At 40.6% G+C, this 25,248-nt stretch overlaps 1 protein-coding gene across 8 annotated transcripts in view; it reads left to right on the top strand.

The window, feature by feature from the left end:
- The window catches only part of KIAA1210 (KIAA1210 ortholog), a 77,031-nt gene that overhangs the window by 31,521 nt on the left and 20,262 nt on the right, over positions 1 to 25,248 (top strand). For all 8 annotated transcript variants that reach the window (XM_055564007.1, XM_055564005.1, XM_055564001.1 and 5 more), the window contains 5 exons: positions 579 to 649; positions 6,169 to 6,334; positions 9,255 to 9,381; positions 9,623 to 9,739; positions 13,255 to 13,398. In XM_055564007.1, the coding sequence (XP_055419982.1) occupies positions 579 to 649; positions 6,169 to 6,334; positions 9,255 to 9,381; positions 9,623 to 9,739; positions 13,255 to 13,398 (625 nt within the window). The remainder of the gene's footprint in view (positions 1 to 578; positions 650 to 6,168; positions 6,335 to 9,254; positions 9,382 to 9,622; positions 9,740 to 13,254; positions 13,399 to 25,248) is intronic.

Below are 25,248 nucleotides of genomic sequence, written 5' to 3'. Positions count from 1 at the left end.
TATGATACAATTCACTCTTTTAAAGTATACAGTTCAGTGCTTTTTAGTATATTCAAAGATTTGGAGACTTCCCTGGTGGTTAAGAATCTGCCTTCCAATACAGGGGATTCAGGCTTGATCCTTGGTGGGGGAACTAAGATTCCACATGCCACAGAGCAACTAACCTGCGAGCCACAACCCTCTCACCACAACAAGGATCCTGGGTGCCACAACTAAGACCCTATGGAGCCAAATAAATAAAATTTTTAAAAAACCAAAGATTTGTGTGACCATCACAATTAATTTTAGAATATTGTTATCACTTCAAAAAGAAATTCTATACTCTGTCACTCAAAAAACACCTCTAGCCCTAAGCAAAACACTTTCTGTGTTTACCTATCTTGTACATTTCATGTAAATGGAACCATTGTCTTTTTTAAAGGAAGAATAGTTCTCTCTAATGGCAATTCCCTTTATATATCTTTTCTTGCATAGTTTAAGAATCTAACTGGAGGATAAGGAGTCGGGTAAAATGATTGTGTAATATACTGGATATTGAATGATTTTTTTTTGGTTTCTTGCTGTATATTTTATTTTAGTGAACCAATTATGTATGAATCACCAAGTGAAATTTCTGGCAGTGTGGAAGTTCTGGAGACCAGTGATGAGGGTAAGTAACCCAATAGAATCTTGATAACTAGAACTATACTTGTTTAGTGTGTTTAACCCTTAGAAGAAAGAATCAAGTCACAAGAAGACAAGTTCATATCAAATTTCTAGGGGCAATACTCAGTCAACATTTACTTTTCCATCTTCTAAGCTCTTCTCTTTCATCTCAATCTCCGCTAGTCTAAAAAGTTTTGTCTAGACCTTGCAGTCTTCCTTGAAGATGGTTACCAGGTTCTGTTTACTAAGGCAAAAGAAGTATTTCTGCTTAATCAGAAAAAGAAATCAGAACAGGCCATGATCTGAGAAATTCAATTGAGGTTTTGCCATAGATAGTAATCCAGATTTAACTAATAGATAAATTTGTAATTTTGAGGTGTAAAGGGGGTATAGTAACAAAAGACGTCACCATAGGCTTCTATTAAATGGGAACAATTTACAAAAATTTCTTTTGCAAAATCTACATAGATGTGTATTCATTTAAATTATAATTATAAACTATGAATCACCTGTGAGTGATAGGAGACCATGGATGGGGTAATAGGCAAAGGTCACTAAACAATGAAAAGTTTTACTGACACTGAAAAAAAATGTGGGGGGAAGGGGAAGAACCCAAAGATATAAGGTGAGACATTGAATTTAAAGACAGAACTGAATTGAAGAGTTCACTGGGTTGTTCTTCAATGATTGCTGAGTTTTCTTAGTAGTGTGTGGGGCAGAAGACTTGGTCTGGAAAGACAGAGAGCAGGGAACCTTCTTGTGGCTTCCCAGAGGCCTGACTTCACTAATGAAGTGAGTAGGGGGATGCTGAACATGGTGCACGGACCCCTGAGGGCAGGGCTTGGGTCTTCATCTCTGTGTCACCACTGTTCAGTATTGGGCCTCAGAGAGCGTGATTAGACACTCAAAAGTTTTTAAGAAATGAATGAATAAATAAATGAATGATAGGCCTCCTCACCAAGGCAGCCCCAACAACCAAATGAACTGACCTATCTTTTTGGATATGAGCTAGACAGATGTCTACCAAAAAAGATGGCAATGCAGTGCATCTTGATGAAGAGTGGAGGTAAGGAAATACCCTTTCTCTATTCACAATCCTTTTTAAGACACCAAACATTTGGGTACATTTGTAGTATGAGTCATTGCCAGACAGAGAATACAGTGGCTGTTGGGAAGTTGAAGGGAAGAAAGGCTAATTAGAAGAGTTTTCTTTCCAAGAAGCAATGCAAGAGAGCAAGGTCACCATTATGTGCCTTGCATTTTGAAAGCTCATTAAGTTCAACCCAGAAGAGCCTGTGTGCATGGTAGATAAGCAAATACATAATCCGAGGCGATAATTTCTTCATTGGAGTTGTGTTTTTTCTCTGGGGGAAGGTCGGGGGATGGCTTCCATGGGCTGTTTCCTGGCATGTGACATACTGCCGGCCCTCAGTGGATGGGGATGTTGAAAGCTACTGCCTGTTTGGGAATATGTAGTCCTTGGACTTGGACAGGGAGGTCAATGGCTTTGTTATAGGAGAAATCCAGACAGCTGTCAGCTCACTGACCATCACTGCTGTGCCTTGTAGGGGAATAAGTTACCCAGTGTATAGGTGACCTACATAAGTGTTGTTGTTGTTTAGTCACTAAGTCATGTCCAACTCTTTGCGACCCCATGGACTGTAGCACACGACTCTCCTCTGTCTATGGGATTTCCCAGGCAAGAATACTGGAGTGGGTTGCCATTTCTTTCTACAGGGGATCTTCCCCACCCAGGGAATTGGGAAAGCTCATAAACGCAAATGAGCTTTTTGGCTAACCAATATTTTACATCCTCATGGGAAAATAAGCTGTTTCTGCTGAAATGGAAGATTGGAGGGAAATTGGAATGTGTGTATACTTAATTTTTAACACCTGTTATAGTTCTTACAGAGAAGGCAATGGCACCCCCCTCCAGAACTCTTGCCTGGAAACTCCCATGGACGGAGGAGCCTGGTAGGCTACAGTCCATGGGGTCGCTACGAGTCAGACACGACTGAGCGACTTCATTTTCACTTTTCACTTTCATGCATTGAAGAAGAAAATGGCAACCCACTCCAGTGTTCTTGCCTGGAGAATCCCAGGGATGGGGGAGCCTGGTGGGCTGCTGTCTATGGGGTCGCACACAGTCGGACACGACTGAAGCCACTTAGCAGCAGCAGCAGCAGCAGCAGCATAGTTCTTGTCATTAGTCGTTTGGTTAATTTAGGAACATAAAAATGTGTCAAAGCATAATTTGGTTTGTACAAATTATGAAGTTTTGTACAATTATGTTTGGTACACTCAGTTTTACAGCCTGAAAAGTTTATTGGAAGTGTTTTTATTCAGTTATTAAGTGTTTATAGATTGTGTCACGGATCTAGCTACCACCTGCTGATTCTCTCCTGTCTCTCTTTGCTGGTATATAAGAAGCAGGTTTGCAACTTGAAATCCTCTAGCTTTGCCCACCTCCCTTCCCTTCTGGGATTTCTAAGCAAGAAGGACAATAACCATTATGGTTCCCAACACTGAGCAGAAAGTTGTTCTCATTTCAGAAGGCCAGAAGGAGATCTGCCTGTCAAGAATCAATAAATCCCATTCCTTCTGTTTGAAAAATGGCAGTGCCTACAAAGGCTCCTTCCTGTTTGTGAGGTGGCACTGCCCAATTCTTAATCACTGGGCAGGAATTATTTAGTGGTCTGTTGGAGCTGGCTCAGGCTGACTTGAGAGGCTGTGCATGTCTCTTCCTAAATGTCATATTACTAGCTTGAAATTGACCACCGTGGGAGTATTTACACCACAGAAGCAGGCATATACTACAGATAAGGGCATTTACCCTGAGATCTAATTGGTAAATATATCCCAGTAAAAAACTGAGTATAGTCATTAACAGAGTATTGTAATCAGGATTTTACATTAAAATATCCCTATTTCATGGATTTTAGAAATCCTTAGGGGGTGGGAAGATTAAGAAAGCTGGGGAGCAAAATGCAGATTATTTTAGAGCCAGCCTACTCTGTCCTGTATACTTTTCAGCACTTTCATGTTGAATCCTCACAGTAGTGCTATGAGGTCAAACATCATTTTAAATAATTCATTATCCTAGAAATTCATTTAATTTTTTTCCTTAAAAATTAAAAACGGGAACTTGGGAAAATATATATTTCCTAATGCGTCTTCATGCTTTATTCTGTCTGTCTCAAGGTACACTTGCCAAATTTATCCTAACCATGACCCTATGTAGGTATATCCTAGTAAATGAGAGATTTCTCAGATCTTTCAGAACTGAAGTTACTTAAGCAAGGATTATCAAGCATAAATACTACCATCTTCCTTCATTGCCCCAATGGTGCTTCTCTTTATCTATAGATGGTTAGAATTGATAGGTCAGTTTTATAGATATAATTGAATCTGGTCTTAATAGACAATAATTGATTCCTTAATTCTAGCTCATTTATTAGCATTTACTACATGCCAGATCCTATGCCAAACTCTTTCCTACATTATTTACAGTTTATATCAATCCTGATAAGGGCTAGCATTTAAATGATAGGATGCTTAAGAATGGCTCTGCCCAGTGATCTCAATTTAAGGAAGGGATGTGACAAGCTATGTTGGTTTTCTGCACCCCTCAGTGGGTTCAGCTGTCTCTGGAGTGTCACTGTGTGTTTGCACTGTGCTGGTTGCTAAAAAGGATGCTAAAGAGGGCCTGCTTACAGCCCTGAGTTGGGGGACAGTAGCTAAAACATAGAACCGTATCTTATTCCTTTCTCATTGATACACAAAACATAGTAAGTGCTTGACCTTAATAAATGTTCACTGAATAGCTGAATGAATGAATGAAGGCACGGACTAGAGAACATTCAGATGCAAAATGTGTGGTGCCAGCAGTCAAGTTTTAGGTGTGCAAAAAGGAGCATGAATTGTAGTGATGGTGGAAAATTGGACTTAAGGCAGGCCTTGAGGTTTAGAAACCTTTGTAAAGGTTCTAGACTAGGCAGGCCCAGGAGTAATCAGTGCACAGATAGGCCACAGTGTTTCAGCACTGGAAGGAGCCCCACCTCAGCATTTGCCTCAGTGTGTTTTGCTAGGTGTTCTGCATACGTGCATCGGGGAGACAACATTGCTACCCAGTTTCTTGGCACTTCACCATCCACATAGGCATGTTGAAGTTTCAGAAAAGTTTTGTTGGAACACAGACCCCTAAACTGTGTTTAATCAACATTTTCCAGATTGACTAGACTGCAGACCCCCCTTTTCATGCAATAGACCTATGAGCATCCCTCTGAACACACTTTGGGAGACACTGATTAGCATGATCCCTTTATTTTCCAGCTGAGCCCCAGAGAGGTTGAGTGACTTGCCTGAGGTTACAGAGCTAATCGATAGCAGAGCCAAACCAAGCTCAGTATTCCAGAGTTTTCTTACTCTCTGGTGGTGTTTTCCATCACACCACTAAGCCTATCTTATAACAGCTTTGTTGGCTTCCAGAGACCAGGCTGCTGGGAATTGGAATGAGACACCTGAGTTGGTAAATTACTGCATATGAAGCAGTAAGAGCAGGTTCCTTCTCACGGATGAATGCAGCACAAACTCCCCTCCCTTCCCCCTCTTCTAAGCTGGGAGAAAGATACATGTGCTTATTAGGAAACTCAATAAAACCCAGAGAGAGCCTGAAGAGAATTGAAAGCTCACATTCCTCACTGCTGCCCTGTTTTTTATTTTTTATTTTTTTAATGATAGTAGAACAAACTTTCAATTATCTGCATTTGCAGAGGGCAGCAGCCCTGTAGGTAATCTGAACCAATAAGCAATAATTGAGGAACAGTGCACATAATATACCCACACATACATGCACACACACACACACCCTCCCTTGCAAAATTCTTTGGTCATGTTGTCACGCCTTTTGCACAGGGTGGTTCTTTGCCCAGCACCCGTTTCTGCCCAATTCCTGGCCCTCTCCCTTCCTCATAAAGCCCTTCTTAGAAGACATCTTCCATGACCACACCAACCCCCTGCACTCGTTCCTTGGGTCTGCATCCTTGCAGCACACAGGTTGGGCAATACCAGCTCCCACATGGATTTCCAAAGGTCCTGAAGTATCTGTCACATGTGGAAGCTTGGCTTTCCAGCTGGATCACAAAGACTCCAGTGATCAGGGTACCAAATGCTTATGTTGGCTCAAAAGTTGCTGTGTATGAATGAACTTCTTAGGACCAGGGAAGAGGTGTGTGTTAATAGTTGAAATTGAGAGGCAAGTGAATTCAGGGTGAGTTGAGCCTGAATACAGGCTTCCCAGAGGCCACAGGCTGGGGCCTGAGCTTCTGCTTTCACCAGAAACTCAGATACTTTGTTGGTGAGTTCCTAAGAAGAGAACAAAGCAGATGAACAATGCCAGGGGCACTGGTGCGAAAGCTAGGGCCTTTTGGGATCCTACTCCTCATCCCCATCATGAAAGCCATTTCCTCTCCTGTCTTCCCTTCTACCATCACACTCTGCCTCACTTGCATTTATAACTTCCAGGAAAAAAGAAATCCAGATTTAAAGCCTTCAAGAGCTTCTTTGGCAAGAAGAAGAAGAAAGAGCCCAAAGATGTCCATAGAGGGAGATGGCTCAAAACAAGCTTGTCCAGCAGCAGTATTGACATCTCTTTTCTGAAGTCAGTTGAAGGTCAACAAACCATGCCAGGGTAAGCTCAGGAGGGGTGGGGGCTGAGGACAAGGCAAAGGGCAGGGAGCTACATCCAGGTCCTCCTTTGGCAGCTGAATCATCACTGGCCTTTGGCCCCCAGGGGCTCTTGCTCACCCTGTCTGTGGGAGGTGGGTCTGCAGCCATCGCCAATGCAGCCACATCCTGGGGGGCTTCCCCTGTGCTCATAGATATATGCTTGCTGTCTGGGCTTCACAGCTCAGTGGGTTGGATGGGGCATACCAAATGCATATGCCACTCCCCTAAGAGCACTGGGTGAGAGGGTGTGGGTGGATCAGGGCAATCCTGCTGTGTCACAGCTACAAGCACTTGCGATGTGGAGCCTACCACTAGAGAGGAGCTGGTGGCCTCTGTTTCATAAGGGAAGGATAGTCTCCATCATTTTGGAAACTTGATCTGATTTGCTTGCCCAGCCCTCAGACTCCAGATCTCATAATGTGTGATTAAAATCTTAGATGGTGAAGCCATCTAGCTGGGTTGAGACATAAGGATGAAATCACTGTGTTAATTAAAAAAACAACAACAACAAGCAAGCAAGGAACCCAAGTCTATTTCTCCCTCCATCCCAAGAGACTGGGGGAAATGCTGTAACTGATCATATAAAGTATGGGGAAGACTGTTTCTCAGCCACCACTGCCATTCCTATTCAGATTTTCATCTTTGAAGCCCCAAATTCCACATCTTAGAAATGTGGAAAATCTGGACGCCCAGTACCCCCCAGGCTCTTTCTGGATCAATTGAATTGCCCTCTATGGAGTTCCACTTGGGCCTGTTCCCCTGGCCTTAAACCCCAGACTTATCTGAAATCCCAACAGAACTCAAGTGTCCTGCTATCCATTGCCTCAAGGCTTTGCTTGGAGGTAATGAAAGCTAGTAGAGGTGATGGAATTCCAGTTGAGCTATTTCAAATCCTAAAAGATGATGCTGCAAAAGTGCTGCACTCAATATGCCAGCAAATTTGGAAAGCTTAGCAGTGGCCACAAGACTGGAAAAGGTCAGTTTTCATTCCAATCCCAAAGAAAGGCAATGCCAAAGAATGTTCAAACTACCACACAATTGCACTCATCTCATACGCTAGCAAAGTAATGCTCAAAATTCTCCAACCTAGGCTTCAGCAGTATGTGAACTGAGAACTTCCAGATGTTCAAACTGGATTTAGCAAAGGCAGAGGAACCAGAGATCAAATTGCCAACATACATTGGATCATAGAAAAAGCAAGAGTACCAGGAAAACATCTACTTCTGCTTTATTGACTACACCAAAGTCTTTGATTGTGTAGCTAACAACAGAATGTGGAAGATTCTTAGAGATGGGAGTACCAGATCACCTTACCTGCCTCCTGAGAAATCTATACTCATGTCAAAAAGCAACAGTTAGAACCAGACATGGAACAATGGACTCCAAATTGGGAAAGGAGTATGTCAAGGCTGTATATTGTCACTCTGCTTATTTAACTTATATGCAGAGTCAGTTCAGTTCATTTCAGTCACTCAGTCGTGTCCAACTCTTTGTGACCCCATGGACTGCAGCATGCCAGGCCTCCCTATCCATCACCAACTCTCAGAGTTTACTCAAACTCATGTCCATTGAGTTGGTGATGCCATCCAAGCATCTCATCCTCTGTCATTCCCTTCTTCTCCCACCTTCAATCTTTCCCAGCATCAGGGTCTTTTCAAAAGAGCCGACTCATTGGAAAAGACCCTGATGCTGGGAAAGATTGAGGGCAGGAGGAGAAGGGGAAGACAGAGGATGAGATGTTTGGGTGATATTACAGACTCAATGGATGTGAATTTGAGCAAGCTCCAGGAGTTGGTGATGGACAAGGAAGGCTGGAATGCCGCAGTCCATGGGGTTGCAGAGTAGGACACAACTCAGCGACTGAACTGAACTGAACTAATAAGACAGTTAGCAAATGTGTTATACTGCCTACTAACAGCACAGAGGTCTCATTAAAATGGACCTTAATGAGTGCATTGAATGTGAGGAATTTCAGATAGCTTTACTAGGGAGGGAGATGGTTTTGCACTGAGGGGCTTGCTTCATACCTCACAAACCATACATTATAGACCATTGCCTTATAGGTCTCAGTCAGTTCAGTCACTCAGTCATATAGGTATAAGGAAGACTAAGATTAGCTCTACTAAAATCCAGAGGGTGGGGTGGAAGAGGGAAGATCTTTTATAACTTTCATCTTAATAATAGCAAGACTCGAGGTCTTCCTTCCCCTTCCACAGTGTTCTCACTGCTGAACTGTATACTTTCAGTGGTGAATTATATGGTACATAAGCTATATCTCAGTAAAGCTATTATATATAAAAAAAATGTGTGGATCATTTGAAAACATTAAAATTATGCAGAAGTACGTAGAGTATAAAATAAAAGTACTCCTGCTGTTCCTAGTGCCATTCCTCAGAGGGAAACACTGCTAACAATTTGGTGGATATCCTTCCAGACTTTTCTCTATGATCACAAACTATATATGTATGTAATATATGTGTGCTCAGTCACTTCATTCATGTCTGACTCTTTGTGACCCCATGGACTATAGCCTGCCAGGCTCATCTGTATATAAGATTCTCCAGGCAAGAATACTGGAGTGGGTTGCCATGCCCTCCTTCAGGGGATCTTGCCAACCCAAGGATCGAACCGGAGTCTCTTATGTCTCCTGGACTGGCAGGCGAGCTCTTTACCACTAGCGCCACCTGGGAAGCCCATGTCATATATGTATATGTATTAAATGGGACCATACTATTCTTTATTTTCTTCACTCAATATCTCATGGAAGACTGTGTGTGTCAGCACATATGCTTCTGAGGTGTCTGTGGTAGGCCATAGTATAGACACACATGTATCTTTGGTTCCCTTGGCTGCTTTCATAAGACTTTTTCCTTCCTGGCCAGGGCCAAGAGCAGAATGGTGATCAGAGCCCTGTCTCATGACAGCATCTTTATGTTGGAGCCTGACCTTGAAAGATCAGAAAGGAAGCTATACCCCTCTCCAGAGATCCCAAGAGGCAGACCTTTGCAGGTAATGGTGAACTTGAGCATCAGCTCATACTTGGACTACTCCTGATTCCACCCCCACTGTTGTAAACACTGAATAAGAGAATATCTAAGAATATGATGTGCTTCCCTATGCCTGACACACAGTATTGGCCAGGATCACCATATTCACTTCTCTTTATGCACCCCCCAAATGCTCTGAGTATTATAATGGTGACATTAATGTGCAGGCATTCCAACCCCCATGTTTTTTCTTTCCTCCACAGAGATCTTATGTTTCTACTACTCTGCCTAGAGCTGGGACTGGTAGCATGCATGAAGTTGTGTTCAGAACTGTGCCAAGAGGTGCAGCCAGAAGTGAATTCCATGTTGCAGGATCCGAGGTAATAAAGTAGAATTGTTCAAAGTCAAACAGGCAGACCTATGCTTGAATCCCTGCTCTACTATTTATTGGCCCTGTGACGTTGGGCTGATTACTTAATCCCTCTGAGCCTTCCTTTCTTCATCTATAATGGGTATAATATAAATATCTAGTTCAAGGGGTTGTCTGTGAGGATTGAATAAAGACTCAGAGAGATGAAAGAAATTGTTCCAGCTGACCGTATAGTTAGTGGTAGCCCTGGAACTCTGACTCAAATGTGTCGACCTCCAACCTATTAGCCTTTCCATTAGCCCAGTCTCTAAGGTGTTGAAATTCTCTGGCCCTGCCTCAACAGGAAGGAGGGCACATCTTTAGTCTCCATTGTCTGAGGAAACCTCACAAATAGCTGATGAAAGAAGAGAAGGGAAAGGTAAGGGAGAAAGGGAAAGATATATTCATCTGAAGGCAGAGTTCCAGAGAATAGCAAGGAGAGATAAGAAAGCCTTCCTCATGATCAATGCAAAGAAATAGAGGAAAACAATAGAATGGGAAAGACTAGAGATCTCTTCAAGAAAATTAGAGATACCAAGGGAATATTTCATGCAAAGATGGGCACAATAAAGGACAGAAATGATATGGACCTAACGGAAGCAGAAAATATTAAGAAGAGGTGGCAAGAATACACAGAAGAACTGTACAAACAAGGTCTTAGGTAACCACGATGGTAACCACATTGGCGTTACCATCTATCGCCTAAAGATAGATAGATATCCTGGAGTGTGAAGTCAAGGGGGCCTTAGGAAGCATTACTATGAACAAAGCTAGTGGAGGTGACAGAATTCCAATTGAGCTATTTCAGATCCTAAAAGATGATACTGTGAAAATGTTGCACTCATTATGCCAGCAAATTTGGAAAACTCAGCAGTGGCTATAGGACTGGAAAAGGTCAGTTTTCATTCCAATTCCAAAGAAGAGCAATGCCAAAGAAGGTTCAAACTACCACACAATTTTACTCATTTCACATGCTAGCAAGGCCATGCTCAAAATCCGTCAAGCTAGTCTTCAACAGCCCGGAATTTCACACTATGTACTCTGCATATAAGTTAAATCCAGAATTTCACACTATGTACTCTGCTGCTGCTGCTAAGTCGCTTCAGTCGTGTCCGACTCTGTGCGACCCCATAGACAGCAGCCCACCAGGCTCCGCTGTCCCTGGGATTCTCCAGGCAAGAACACTGGAGTGGGTTGCCATTTCCTTCTCCAATGCATGAAAGTGAAAAAGTGAAAGTGAAGTAGCTCAGTCATGTCTGACTCTTTGCGACCCCATGGACTGGAAGCCTACCAGGCTCCTCTGTCCATGGGATATTCCAGGCAAGAGTACTGGAGTGGGGTGCCATTGCCTTCTCCGATGTACTCTGCATATAAGTTAAATAAGCAGGGTGACAATATGCAGCCTTGACGTATTGTTCCCAATTTGGAACCAGCCTGTTGTTCCATGTCCAGATCTACCTGTTGCTTCTTGACCTGCATACAGGTTTCTCAGAAGACAGGTAAGGTGGTCTGGTATTTCCATTTCTTTAAGAATTTTCCACAGTTTGTTGTGATCCACACAGTCAAAGGCTTTTGAGTGTTCAGTGAAGCAGAAGTAGATGTCTTTCTGGAATTCTCTTGCTTTTTTCTATAATCCAACAGATGTTGGCAATTTGATCTCTGGTTCCTCTGTCTTTGCTAAATCCAGCTTGAACATCTGGAAGTTCTCAGTTCACATACTGCTGAAGGAAAAAATGGAAACAGTGACAGTCTTTATTTCCTTGGGCCCCAAAATCACTGTGGAGAGTAACTACAGCCATGAAATTAAAAGACACTTGCTCCTTGGAAGGAAAGCTATGACAAACCTAGACAGCATATTAAAAAGCAGAGACATCACTTTGCCAACAAAAGTCTGTCTAGTCAAAGCTATGGTTTTTCCAGTAGTCATGTATGGATTGTGAAAGTTGGACCATAAAGAAGGCTGAGAGCTGAAGAATTGATACTTTTGAACTGTCATGTTACAGAAGACTCTTGAAAGTCCCTTGGACTGCAAGGAGATCAAACCAGTGAATCCTAAAGGAAATCAACCCTGAATATTCATTGGAAGGACTGATGCTGAAGCTGAAGCTCCAATACTTTGGCCACCTGATGCAAAGAGCTGACTCGTTAGAGGAGACCCTGATGCTGGGAAAGATTGAGGGCAGGAGGAGAAGAGGGCGACAGAGAATGAGATGGTTGGATGGTATCATGGACTAAATGGACATGAGTTTTAGCAAACTTCAGGTGATAGTGAAGGACAGGGAAGGTTGGTGTGCTGCATTCCATGGGGTTGCAAAGAGTCAGACACAACTTAGTGAGTGAACAACAAAAGCCAAGTAAAGCCTTCCGTAAAAGTTAACTTTTATGGAATAATATAATATTCTGTATTATATTAATTATATTAATAGGATAAATAATAATCACTGCATTATTACAGTGATTATTATTACAATTGTGCTTTGGGATTGTTAATCCCCAAGGTCTGTTGTTAAGAACCCCCAATGGGGCCTAGTAGTCATAAGAGGGCAACGTGGACTTTGGCCAGGAGTACTCCACAGACAGAAACTCAATGTGGCTCCTTTTCTTTGGCTTTGAGAGTTTGACATCCATCTGTCCTCGGCAGGAGCAGAACCTATGACAGAATCAAGCATGTCAGCTCCATGTCAACAAGGATTTTGTTTTGTTTATTGCTATAGACCCAGTGCCTAGAATGGGTGTGGCACATTGTACATGCTTAGCCAGTATTTGTTAAAAAGATAAAATCAGGGATTCTGATATACATCAAGAGGATCATGGCAGGGGCCAGTGCCTCAAATTCAAGTATAACATGAACTCCTAACTGGAATCAACTAAATCAGTCTGCTGAAGCTCAAGGTAAAGCCAAATGAACAATTTTTATCCCCTTCAGAAAACTAGTCATCCAGTTCTAACCAGGAATAGTTGTGTAGATTTTCTAAAATTGCCAGAAAATCAGTCTCAACAGGCTTAAGATAAGCAACCAACACAGTTAAGATTCCATCCAGACGATTTCTGGACAGAGAGAATGATAGAAATAAAGATTGTAGCCTGGATGCCAAGCCCAGAACATAACCCAAAGACTCATCTCCCCAAGATCTGGACTTTCAAAGATAAGACCAAAATCAAACCAAAGATCGGACTCAAATAAGATTTCTAGTTGGCATCAGTAGGAGATAACACCAGGATTCTGGTTTTGAGCAAGAAAGCAATTTGAAGTTTCTGTCTTGGGGATTGGCAAAAGTGTGCAGCAACCCAGAGTGTGAACCCAGGCTATTTATTAGTCTTTGGTTTGTGTAGGTACTAGAAGTGAAGACAAGGAAGTAGGAGATTCTTTCCTTGGCTGTTCCCCCCCCCCCTTAGGGTTCTTAACCCTTCAACCTTTGAGCGACAGGTAATTTGGGGGAAGGCACACAGTTTTTAACTTTTTCTTTCTATACTCTTCCTTGACAGATCCTACTACTGCGTCCATGCCAACCCAGCATCAGCTCACATCTCATTCGATCTGACTCCATCTCTAAGGATCTTGAAGAAATGTCTGTTGATTATGAGTCACCTAAGAAGAGTTCATCATACAACATCTTGACAAGCAAGGAGGTGAGTGTTAGTTCCGGCCAAAGTTGCAGGTTAGGGGCGGCGGGTGCACAAGTCAGAGGCATCATTTCTTCTTACCTTTCTTTTTTCCTGCTGTAGCTCAATACAAAGGGGATGTTTGGGGAAGGAGCTGCCATTTTTGGCTTTTGATTTGCCTGTTGGTTTACATTTTCTGTCCAATTCTAAAAACCAAATAATCAGCACTGTAATTTATAAGGTACGGGAGACAGTATTTTTGGAAAAAAAAAAAAGTTTGCAGATGTTTTCAGTTCTTTCATGAAGAAAACTAATAGAGATTTTTATGGAAGTAAAGCCTCTACAATTTCAAATGCTACAAATACCAAAGGTTAGGGCATATAGTATGGTTTGATAAACACATATCCATATGAAAAATCATTTGACATGAGAGGGCATGTATTTGTATTTCATGCATCTAGTTTTGGCCAGCCAACAATACCCATCAACAATAGGAAAATCAGTAGACTGTCCTCATTAACACTTCCATTCACAAACTGTGAATGGAACTGTGGTTAATTGGATTGGCTTTTTCCACATCAATCAATTGGATTGGCTTTTTCCACATCAATCAATTATTTTTCCTTCATTCTTTTAATATGGTATATTATATTTGATTTTCATATATAGTGATTTTCATATGTTAAACCTCCTAGTTCTGGGGTAAATCCCAGTTACTCATCATGTATAATTGCCCTTAAAATGCTGTTGGATTTGGTTTGCTAGTATTTTGCATGTGTATTCATGAGGGATTTAGGTTATACCATTCATTTCTTGTGATACCTTGATCTGGCTTTGGAGTCCTGGTAATGCTTGCCTCGTAGAATCAGAAAGTGTTCCCTCTTATATGTGTTTTGAAATATTTGTGAAGGATTGGCATTATTATTTAAAAGTTTGGTAGAATTCACCAGTGAAGCCATCTGGTCCTGGTTTTTTCATTGTTTTGAGGTTTTGATTACTGATTCAATCTGTTGCTATAGGTGTATTCAGATTTTCCATTATTTTTTAATTCAATTTTAGTAATTTGGATGTGTCTGGGAATTTATCCATTTCATTTAGGCTATCTACACAAGTATTCATAGTACTGTTTTATAATCCTTTTTATTTCTGTAAGGTCGGTAGTAATTGTTCCCTTTCAATTCTGATTTTAATAATTTGTGTCTTATTTTTTCTTAATCAATCTAGTTAAAGATTTGTCCATTTTGTTTTACTTTTTAAAGGATAGACTTTTGGTTTCATTGATTTTCCATATTGTTTTTCTATTCCCTAGCTCATTATCTCTGTTTTAATCTCTATTATTTCCTTCCTCTTGCTAGCTTTGGGTTTAGTTTCATCTTTCTGGGTTCCTTAAGGTGGAACATTAGGGTAGTGATTTGAGAGCTTCTTTTTTTAAAAAGCATATACAGCTATGCATTTCCAAAGACTGTTTTTGCTGTACCACATAAGTTTATGTTGTGTTTTAGTATTAATTCATGTCAAAGTATTTTCTAACTTTCCTTTTGATTTCTTCTTTGACCCATTCATTGATTAAGAGTATGTTGTTTAATTTCTACCTATTTGTGAATTTTCCAGTCTTCCTTCTGTTATTGATTGTGTAGTTTTGTTCTGTTGTGATCAGAGAAGATACTTTGCATGGTTTTAATCTTTTAAAATTTATTAAGACTTATTTTGTAGCCTAGCATATGGTTTATACAGGAGAATGTTCATGTGTATTTCAGAAGAATACATATGCTCTTGTTGAATGGAATATTATACATACATATATATATATATGTATGTTAGGTTTGTATTATTGTTTCAAGTTCTCTATTTCCTTATTGATCTTCTGTCTAGCTGTTTATTCATTATTGAAAGTGGGATACTGACATCTCTATTATTGTATAACTGTCCATTTCCTCCTTCAGTTCTGTCAATTTTTACTTCATGTATTCAGCAGTGGGTCTGTTGTTTTTTTTTGGGGGGGGGGGGTCTGTTGTTTTGTTTACGACTATTCTGTCTTCCTGATGGATTGACCCATTTATCAATGTATAATGTCCATTTTTGTCTCCTATAACAATTTTGACTTGAAATCTGTTTTGTTTGATTTTAGTATAGCTACCCCAGCTCTCTTTTGATTATCATTTTCTTGGAATCTCTTTAATCATCCTTTCACTTTCAACTTGTTTATTTTTGGATCTAAAGTGAGTTTCTTGTAGACAGCATACAAATAGATCATGTTTTTAAAATTCATCTTGCCAATTTCTGCCTTTTGATTGGAGAGTTTAATTAATTTACATTCATAGTAATTACTAATAATGAAGGACTTCTGCTGTTTAGCTCCTTTTTGTACCTCGGTTCTTCCATTACTATCTTATTTTGGATTTAAAAAAAATGTATTTATTTTAATTGGAGGCTAATTACTTTACAATATGGTAGTGGTTTTTGCCATACATTGACATGAATCAGCCATGGGTTTACATGTGTTCCCCATCCTGAACCCCTTTCCCACCTCGCTCCCCATCCCATCCCTCTGGGTCATCCCAGTGTACCAGCCCTGAGAACCCTGTCTCATGCATCGAACCTGGACTGGCGATCTGTTCCACATATGATAATATACATGTTTCAATGCTTTTCTCTCAGATCATCCAACCCTCACCTTCTCCCACAGAGTCCAAAAGACTGTTTTATACTTCTGTGTCTCTTTTGCTGTCTTTCATATAGGGTTATCATTACCATCTTTCTAAATTCCATATACGACTGAAGTGACTTAGCAGCAGCAGCAGCATACTGTATTGGTGTTCTTCTTTCTGGCTTACTTCACTCTGTATAATAAGCTCCAGTTTCATCCACCTCATTAGAACTGATTCAAATGTATTCTTTTTAATGGCTGAGTAATATTCCATTGTGTATATGTGCCACAGCTTTCTTATCCATTCATCTGCTGATGGACATCTAGGTTGCTTCCACGTCCTAGCTATTGTAAACAGTGCTGCTATGAACATTGGGGTACACATGTCTCTTTCAATTCTGGTTTCCTCGGTGTGTATGCCCAGCAGTGGGATTGCTGGGTCGTATGGCAGTTCTATTTCCAGTGTTTTAAGGAATCTCCACACTGTTCTCCATAGTGGCTGTACCAGCTTGCATTCCCACCAACAGTGTAAGAGGGTTCCCTTTTCTCCACACCCTCTCTAGCATTTATTGCTTGTAGATTTTTGGATAGCAGCCATTCTGACCAGTGTGAGATGGTACCTCATTGTGGTTTTGATTTGCATTTCTCTGATAATGAGTGATGTTGAGCATCTTTTCATGTGTTTGTTAGCCATCTGTATGTCTTCTTTGGGGAAATGTCTGTTTAGTTCTTTGGCCCATTTTTTGATTGGGTCATTTATTTTTCTGGAATTGAGCTACAGGAGTGGCCTGTATATTTTTGAGATTAATTCTTTGTCCATTGCTTCATTTGCTATTATTTTCTCCCATTCTGAAGGCTGTCTTTTCACCTTGCTTATAGTTTCCTTTGTTGTGCAGAAGCTTTTAATTTTAATTAGGTGCCATTTGTTTATTTTTGCATTTATTTCCAATATTCTGGGAGGTGGGTCATAGAGGATCCTGCTGTGATTTATGCCAGAGAGTGTTTTGCCTATGTTCTCCTCTAGGAGTTTTATAGTTTCTGGTCTTACATTTAGATCTTTAATCCATTTGGAGTTTATTTTTGTGTATGGTGTTAGAAAGTGTTCTAGTTTCATTCTTTTACAAGTGGTTGACCAGTTAACCCAGCACCACTTGTTAAAGAGATTGTCTTTTCTCCATTGTATATTCTTGCCTCCTTTGTCGAAGATAAGGTGTCCATATGTGCGTGGATTTATCTCTGGGCTTTCTATTTTGTTCCATTGATCTATATTTTTGTCTTTGTGCCAGTACCAGTGTGTATCTTGATGACTGTGGCTTTGTAGTATAGCCTGAAGTCAGGCAGGTTGATTCCTCTTCTTTCTCAAGATTGCTTTGGCTATTCGAGGTTTTTTGTATTTCCATACAAATTGTGAAATTATTTGTTCTAGTTCTGTGAAAAATACCGTTGGGAGGTTGATAGGGATTGCATCGAATCTATAGATTGCTTTGGGTAGTATACTCATTTTCATTATATTGATTCTTCCAATCCATGAACGTGATATATTTCTCCATCTATTAGTGTCCTCTTTGATTTCTTTCATCAGTGTTTTATAGTTTTCTATATATAGGTCTTTTGTTTCTTTAGGTAGATATATTCCTAAGTATTTTATTCTTTTCATTGCAATGGTGAATGGAATTGTTTCATTAATTTCTCTTTCTGTTTTCTCATTACTAGTGTATAGGAATGCAAAGGATTTCTGTGTGTTAATTTTATATCCTGAAACTTTATTATATTCATTGATTAGCTCTAGTAATTTTCTGGTGGAGTCTTTAGGGTTTTCTATGTAGAGAATCATGTCATCTTCAAACAGTGAGAGATTTACTTTTTTTTTCCCAATCTGTATTCCTTTTATTTCTTTTTCTGCTCTGATTGCTGTGGCCAAAACTTCTAAAACTATGCTTTGAAATAGTGATGGTGAGAGTGGGCACCCTTGTCTTGTTCCTGACTTTGGGGGAAATGCTTTCAAGTTTTCACCATTGAGGATAATGTTTGCTGTGGGTTTGTCATATATAGCTTTTATTATGTTGAGGTATGTTCCTTCTATTCCTGATTTCTGAAGGGTTTTTTTTTTTTTATCATAAATGGATGTTGAATTTTGTCAAAGGCTTTCTCTGCATCTATTGAGATAATAATATGGCTTTTATCTTTCAATTTGTTAATGTGGTGTTACATTGACTGATTTGTGAATATTAAAGAATCCTTGCATCCCTGGGATAAAGACCACTCGGACATGATGTATGATCTTTTTAATATGTTGTTGGATTCTGTTTGCTAGAATTTTGTTAAGGATTTTTGCATCTATGTTCATCAGTGATATTGGCCTGTAGTTTTCTTTTTTGTGGCATCTTTGTCTGGTTTTGGTATTAGGATGATGGTGGCCTCATAGAATGAGTTTGGAAGTTTACCTTCCTCTGCAACTTTCTGGAAGAGTTTGAGTAAGATAGGTGTTAGCTCTTCTCTGAATTTTTGGTAGAATTCAGCTGTGAAGCCATCTGGTCCTGGGCTTTTGTTTGCTGGGAGATTTCTGATTACAGTTTTGATTTCTGTGCTTGTGATGACTCTGTTAAAATTTTCTATTTCTTCCTGATTCAGTTTTGGAAAGTTATACTTTTCTAAGAATTTGTCCATTTCTTCCAAGTTGTCCATTTTATTGGCATATAGTTGCTGATAGTAGTCTCATGATCCTTTGTCTTTCTGTGTTGTCTGTTGTGATCGCTCCATTTTCATTTCTAATTTTGTTGATTTGCTTCTTCTCCCTTTGTTTCTTGATGAGTCTGGCTAATGGTTTGTCAATTTTATTTATCTTCGCAAAGAACCAGCTTTTAGCTTTGTTGATTTTTGCTATGGTCTTTCGTTTCTTTTGCATTAATTTCTTCCCTAATCTTTAAGATTTCTTTCCTTCTACTAATCCTGGGGTTCTTCATTTCTTCCTTTTCTAATTGCTTTAGGTGTAGAGTTAGGTTATTTATTTGACTTTTTTCTTGTTTCTTGAGGTAAGCCTGTATTGCTATGAACCTTCCCCTTTGCACTGCTTTTACAGTGTCTCATAGGTTTTGGGTTGTGTTTTCATTTTCATTCATTTCTATGCATATTTTGATTTCTTTTTTTATTCCTTCTGTGATTTGTTGGTTATTCAGAAGTGTGTTGTTCAGCCTCCATATGTTGTAATTTTTAATAGTTTTTTTCCTGTAATTGACATCTAATCTTATTGCATTGTGGTCAGAAAAGATGCTTGGAATGATTTCAATTTTTTTAAATTTACCAAGCCTGGATTTATGGTCCAGGATGTGATCTATCCTGGAGAAGGTTCCACGCGCACTTGAGAAAAAGGTGAAATTCATTGTTTTGGGGTGAAATGTCCTATAGACATCAATTAGGTCTAACTGGTCCATTGTATCATTTAAAGTTTGTGTTTCCTTGTTAATTTTCTCTTTAGTTGATCTATCCATAGGTGTGAGTGGGGTATTAAAGTCTCCCACTATTATTGTGTTATTGTTAATTTCCCCTTTCATACTTGTTAGCATTTGCCTTACATATTGCGGTGCTCCTATATTGGGTGCATATATATTTATAATTGTTATATCTTCTTCTTGGATTGATCCTTTGATCATTATGTAGTGTCCTTCTTTGTCTCTTTTCACAGCCTTTATTTCAAAGTCTATTTTTTATGATATGAGTATTGCTACTCCTGCTTTCTTTTGGTCTCCATTTGCATGAAATATCTTTTTCCAGCCCTTCACTTTCAGTCTGTATGTGTCCCTTGTTTCGAGGTGGGTCTCTTGTAGACAGCATATACAGGGGTCTTGTTTTTGTATCCATTCAGCCAGTCTTTGTCTTTTGGTTGGGGCATTCAACCCATTTACATTTAAGGTAATTATTGATAAGTATGATCCCGTTGCCATTTACTTTGTTGTTTTGGGTTCGAATTTATACACTTTTTCTGTGTTTCCTGTCTAGAGAAGATCCTTTAGCATTTGTTGGAGAGCTGGTTTGGTGGTGCTAAATTCTCTCAGCTTTTGCTTATCTGTAAAGCTTTTGATTTCTCCTTCATATTTGAATGAGATCCTTGCTGGGTGCAGTAATCTGAGCTGTAGGTTATTTTCTTTCATCATTTTAAGTATGTCCTGCCATTCTCTTCTGGCCTGAAGAATTTCTATTGAAAGTTCAGCTATTATCCTTATGGGAATCCCCTTGTATGTTATTTGTTGTTTTTCCCTTGCTGCTTTTAATATTTGTTCTTTGTGTTTGATCTTTGTTAATTTGATTAATATGTGTCTTGGGGTGTTTTGCCTTGGGTTTATCCTGTTTGGGACTCTCTGGGTTTCTTGGACTTGGGTGACTATTTCCTTCCCCATTTTAGGGAAGTTTTCAACTATTATCTCCTCAAGTATTTTCTCATGGCCTTTCTTTTAATCTTCTTCTGGGATGTCTATGATTCGAATGTTGGGGCATTTAACATTGTCCCAGAGGTCCCTGAGGTTGTCCTCATTTAATTCTTTTTTCCTCTCTGCTTAATGTATTTCTACCATTCAATCTTCTACCTCACTTATCCTATCTTCTGTCTCTGTTACTCTACTGTTGGTTCCCTCCAGAGTGTTTTTGATCTCATTTATTGCATTATTCATTATTGATTGACTCTTTTTTGTTTCTTCTAGGTCCTTGTTAAACATTTCTTGCATCTTCTCAATCCTTGTCTCCAGATTTATCTGTAACTTCATTTTGTTTTCAAGATTTTGGATCATTTTTACTATCATTATTATGAATTCTTTTTCAGGTAGACTCCCTATCTCTTCCTCTTTTGTTTGGTTTGGTGGGCATTTATCCTGTTCCTTTACCTGCTGGATATTTCTCTGCCTTTTCATCTTGTTTATATTGCTGTGTGTGGGGTGGCCTTTCTGTATTCTGGCAGTTTGTGGTTCCTCTTTATTGTAGAGGTTCCCTCCTGTGGGTGGGGTTGGACGAGTGGCTTGTCAAGGTTTCCTGGTTAGAGAAGCTTGCATTGGTGTTCTGGTGGGTGGAGCTGGATTTCTTCTCTCTGGAGTGCTATGAAGTGTCCAGTAGTGAGTTTTGAGATGCCTGTGGGTTTGGTGTGACTTTGGGCAGACTGTATATTGAAGCTCAGGGCTATGTTCCTGTGTTGCTGAAGAATTTGTGTGGTATGTCTTGCTCTGGAACTTGTTGGCTCTTGGGTGATGCTTGGTTTCAGTGTAGGTATGGAGGCTTTTGGATGATCTCTTATCAATTAATGTTCCCTGGAGTCAGGAGTTCTCTGGTGTTCAAAGGTTTAGGGCTTAAGCCTCCTGCCTCTGGTTTTCAGTCTTATTCTTACAGTAACCTCAAGACTTCTCCATCCATACAGCACTGATGATAAAACGTCTAGGTTAATGGTGAAAAAATTCTCCACAGTGAGGGACACACAGAGAGGTTCACAGAGTTACATGGAGAAGAGAAGAGAAGAGGGAGGCGGGAGATAGAGGTGACCAGGAGGAGAAGAGGGGGAATCAAAAGAGGAGGGAGCAGTCTAGCCAGTTATCAATTCCCTATGTGCTCTCCACAGTCTGGAACCCTCAGAGAGGTTCATGGAGTTACATAGAGAAGAGAAGAGGGAGGAAGGAGATAGAGGTGACCAGGAGGACAAAAGAGGAAATCAAAAAGAGAAAGACAGATCTAGGCAGTAATCAGTTCCCTAAGTGTTCTCCACTGCCCGGAACACACACAGAGATTCACAGAGTTGGGTAGAGAAGAGAAGGGGGAGAGGGGAGATAGAGGTGACCTGGAGAAGAAAAAGGAGAGTCAAAAGAGGGAGAGAGTAATCGGGCCAGTAATCACACTCCTAAGTAAAAATGGGTATGGAAGATTGGATTCTTAAAGGTACAAAATTGATAACAAATACCAAAAAGCAAAGATTAAAAATCTAGAGTAGAGGTTAGACTCTCAAAAATACAATATTAAAAAACAAAAACAGAACAAAATCATAAAAATTATAAAAAATATATATGAAGTTTGTTTTAAAAATAGGGTCTTTTTTGCAAGGTAATAGTAGGTTATAAAAATGAAAATTAAAGGAGTAATAGAGGACTTAAAAATAAAAAAAATTTTAATTAAAAAATGATAATCATAAAAATATATCTAGGAATTTCTCTGCACCTGTTGTGGCAGTGTGTGGTCAGTTCAGTTTCAGATAGTTCCTTGTTCCAGCTTATACTTCTCAAGATCTCTAGGCCCCTTCCAATGTAATCGGTGCTAACTACCGGGTGTTAATCTGTTGCACCTGTCACTTCCAAAGCGGTTCCCTCTGTTTATTTTGGCTTCTTCTGTTTGCAGGTCTCTTCAGTGTGTAATTTCTGCTCTGACACAAAGGGGCGAAGGTGGTCACTTATTTAGTCTCACTTGTTCAGTGGGTAGGGAGGAACACTGCAAACAAATATCACTGGCATGTGTGGGGAGTGCTTGCAATGTCTGGGCCACACTGGATTTGCCCCCGCTCACGGCGTGTGTGCTTTCCCAGTCTACATTGCTCAGGATCCAGGTTGCTCTGCAGGGGAACTGTCTAAAGCGGGCCCTGGGTTGTGTGCACTGCCCAGGTCTAAGCCGCTCAGGTTCAGGTTCTTGGGTACTCCACAAAGGCGCAGGCTCGGTTGGGCCTGCGTTTTGTGCCCTTCCCAGGTCCAAGCAGCTCAGGCGACTAGGTGCTTAGTGAGCTCACTCTCCCCAAGTGGGGAGATGAGTCTTATTGCCTCCCCCATCCCAGCCACTTGGTTTCCCAGGTGCACTGTCTCAGGTGTGCTGTGTGTCTCTTCTGGGGAGCTGATCTGTGGCTGCGACCCTCCAGGCGGATGTCAATTGTCCAGAATCCCAGGAAGTCTTGGTTAGCAACTGGGAGCCTGCTCGCAGTTTGGTAGAGGATGCCGCCTCTGGGGCCGAGTTTGCCTCTCACCTTCTGGCTCTGGCTGCCCCCTGCTTGCCTCCCTGCCTCCAGCGGGGGATAGGATGGTCCGCAGCCAGCTAGCTCTCCTCTGGGATTTGCTCAGTCCTTTGTTCTGTGAATGGGCCCAGCAGTGCCTTAGGTTAGGGCTTTTCACAGGATAGTTCTCTGTCTCTCTCTGGCTATCCCACAGTTTGGGTTACTATTTCATGTTAGCTCCCTCAGATTGCCCTCAGAGCATTTAGGCCCAGTCCTTACCCTAAGCAATGCAGCCACGCCTCCCTGTTCAGCTCCCTGCTTGCTGGTGGTGGATGCAAGCATCTGGGTTACTTCTCTGCTGGGAGTTGCTGTTAGGCACGTAATCTGTGGGTTTTATTTATTTATTTATTTATTTTTCTTCCCAGTTATGTTGCCCTCTGAGATCCCAAAACTCCCCACAGACCTGCTGGTGAGAGGGTTTCCTGGTGTTTGGAAAATTCTCCTCTTTTAAGACTCCCTTCCTGGGATGGGTCTCCATCCCTAACTCTTTTGTCTCTCTTTTTATCTTTTATATTTTGTCCTACCTCCTTTCAAAGACAATGGGCTGCCTTTCTGGGTGCCTGATGTCCTCTGCCAGTGTTCAGAAGTTGTTTTGTGGAATTTGCTCAGCGTTCAAATGTTCTTTCAATGAATTTGTGGGGGAGAAAGTGGTCTCCCTGTCCTATTCCTCTGCCATCTTAGGACTGCCCTCCCTTATTTTGGATTTAATTAGAATTTTCAGTGTACTATTTTTATTCCCTTCTCATTTCCTTCTTTATATATTTTTATTTTCTTAGTGGTTACCTTGGGGATTACACTTAAGAAAATTAATATTTTAAAACAGGTAGTTTTCTCTTTCTTTTGAGTAGGCTAACTATATATTTTATAGATTAATGAATAGAGTTAAAATATTTATAGTCAACATTTCCTAACATCAGTCTAAACATTTGTCTTGCTTAACGTAGTAAACTCTCTATTAGTAAATTCAAGAATTGAGTCAAGTTGTTATAGGTTAAATGTTGGGCTTACAGGAAGAAATTCTAATCTTTGATGCTCTCCCAAGCATGAGAGTTTCTTAGCTATTTCTGCTAAGTTATTGCTCTGGTTTATTAGTTAAGGAGGGTGAATACAAGGAGGGGACATGTGGCAGCAACAGTAGCAATAGCAGCAGCAGTAGCATCCCATGAAGGAGCTTTAATCACCATCCCAAGCAGATGTGCTGGCCTGGATGCTTCTCTGAGCTTCTCATAAATTATGACACCCCTGTCTCTTATATCCCCAAAGGCCTCCCCACAAACCCAGCTCCAACTGCCTTCTCACTAAGCATCAAGTAGGGAGCTAGGCAGAAAACCAAATCAAATAGAGAAGTCAGAGTAAAGATGACCAAATCTCTATCCTCTCAAAGAGTCTGCCTGCAATGCAGGAGAGCTGGGTTCAATCCCTGGGTTGGGAAGATCCCCTGGAGAAGGAAATGGCAACCCATTCCAGTATTCTTGCCTGGATAATTCCATGGACAGAGGAACCTGGTGTGCTACAGTCCATGGGGTCACAAAGAGTCGGACATGACTGAGTGACTAACACACACTACCCTCTCAGTCTTTCCAAGTTTGCTGTTTTCTTCTTTCTTTTCTGAGCTGCTGCCTCCTACTGGTGACACAGGGAAATACATGTTATCTCTCAAGGACCCAAAGCTTACTTTTTCCTCCAAAACCCCTGGGGCAGAATGGGAAGGACTGCCTTAAGGCCTTGTTGTCTAAGACTACTTCTTCCACACTTCCTTGGGTAAAGAGTTGTGTGCCTTGTCCCTTTCAGTTCCAGTTTAGCAAAGCCCCCTCTTTCTTCCCCATCTTCGGACCAGAGGAGCCTCCTACTTAGAGCTTCCCTGACCCCTGCTACCTTCCCAACCCGGTTCATCTTCTTCAGTGAGTCAACTTCATATTCCCCAATGAGTCCGTAGAATATTTTTCCTCAATATGGCTTTTTATGGAGAAAAACAATTGTATGGAAAAGAAGTCATGCATTTTCACTCTTGAGAAAGAGCTGTATCAGTTATTTTGGTGCTTAAAGCTTGAGCTGATTAAATGCCTAGACTTTAGTCCCATTGCAGGATAAGTGTTGCTAACATTTAACATGGTGGTGGTTAAGTAGCTTCCAGTTATTCCACTGTATTGGCTAATGAAGAGTTCATTTAGATTGCTGCAAGGTTCTCCCCTTATCATGTCTCTTGCTTTGCCCATGATGGCTTACT

Source organism: Bubalus kerabau, chromosome X (assembly GCF_029407905.1).
Source record: "Bubalus kerabau isolate K-KA32 ecotype Philippines breed swamp buffalo chromosome X, PCC_UOA_SB_1v2, whole genome shotgun sequence".
Classification (NCBI taxonomy): Eukaryota; Metazoa; Chordata; class Mammalia; order Artiodactyla; family Bovidae; genus Bubalus; species Bubalus kerabau.
The sequence above is the reverse complement of the archived record's forward strand: the minus strand, read 5'-3'. Positions and strand labels throughout refer to the sequence as shown.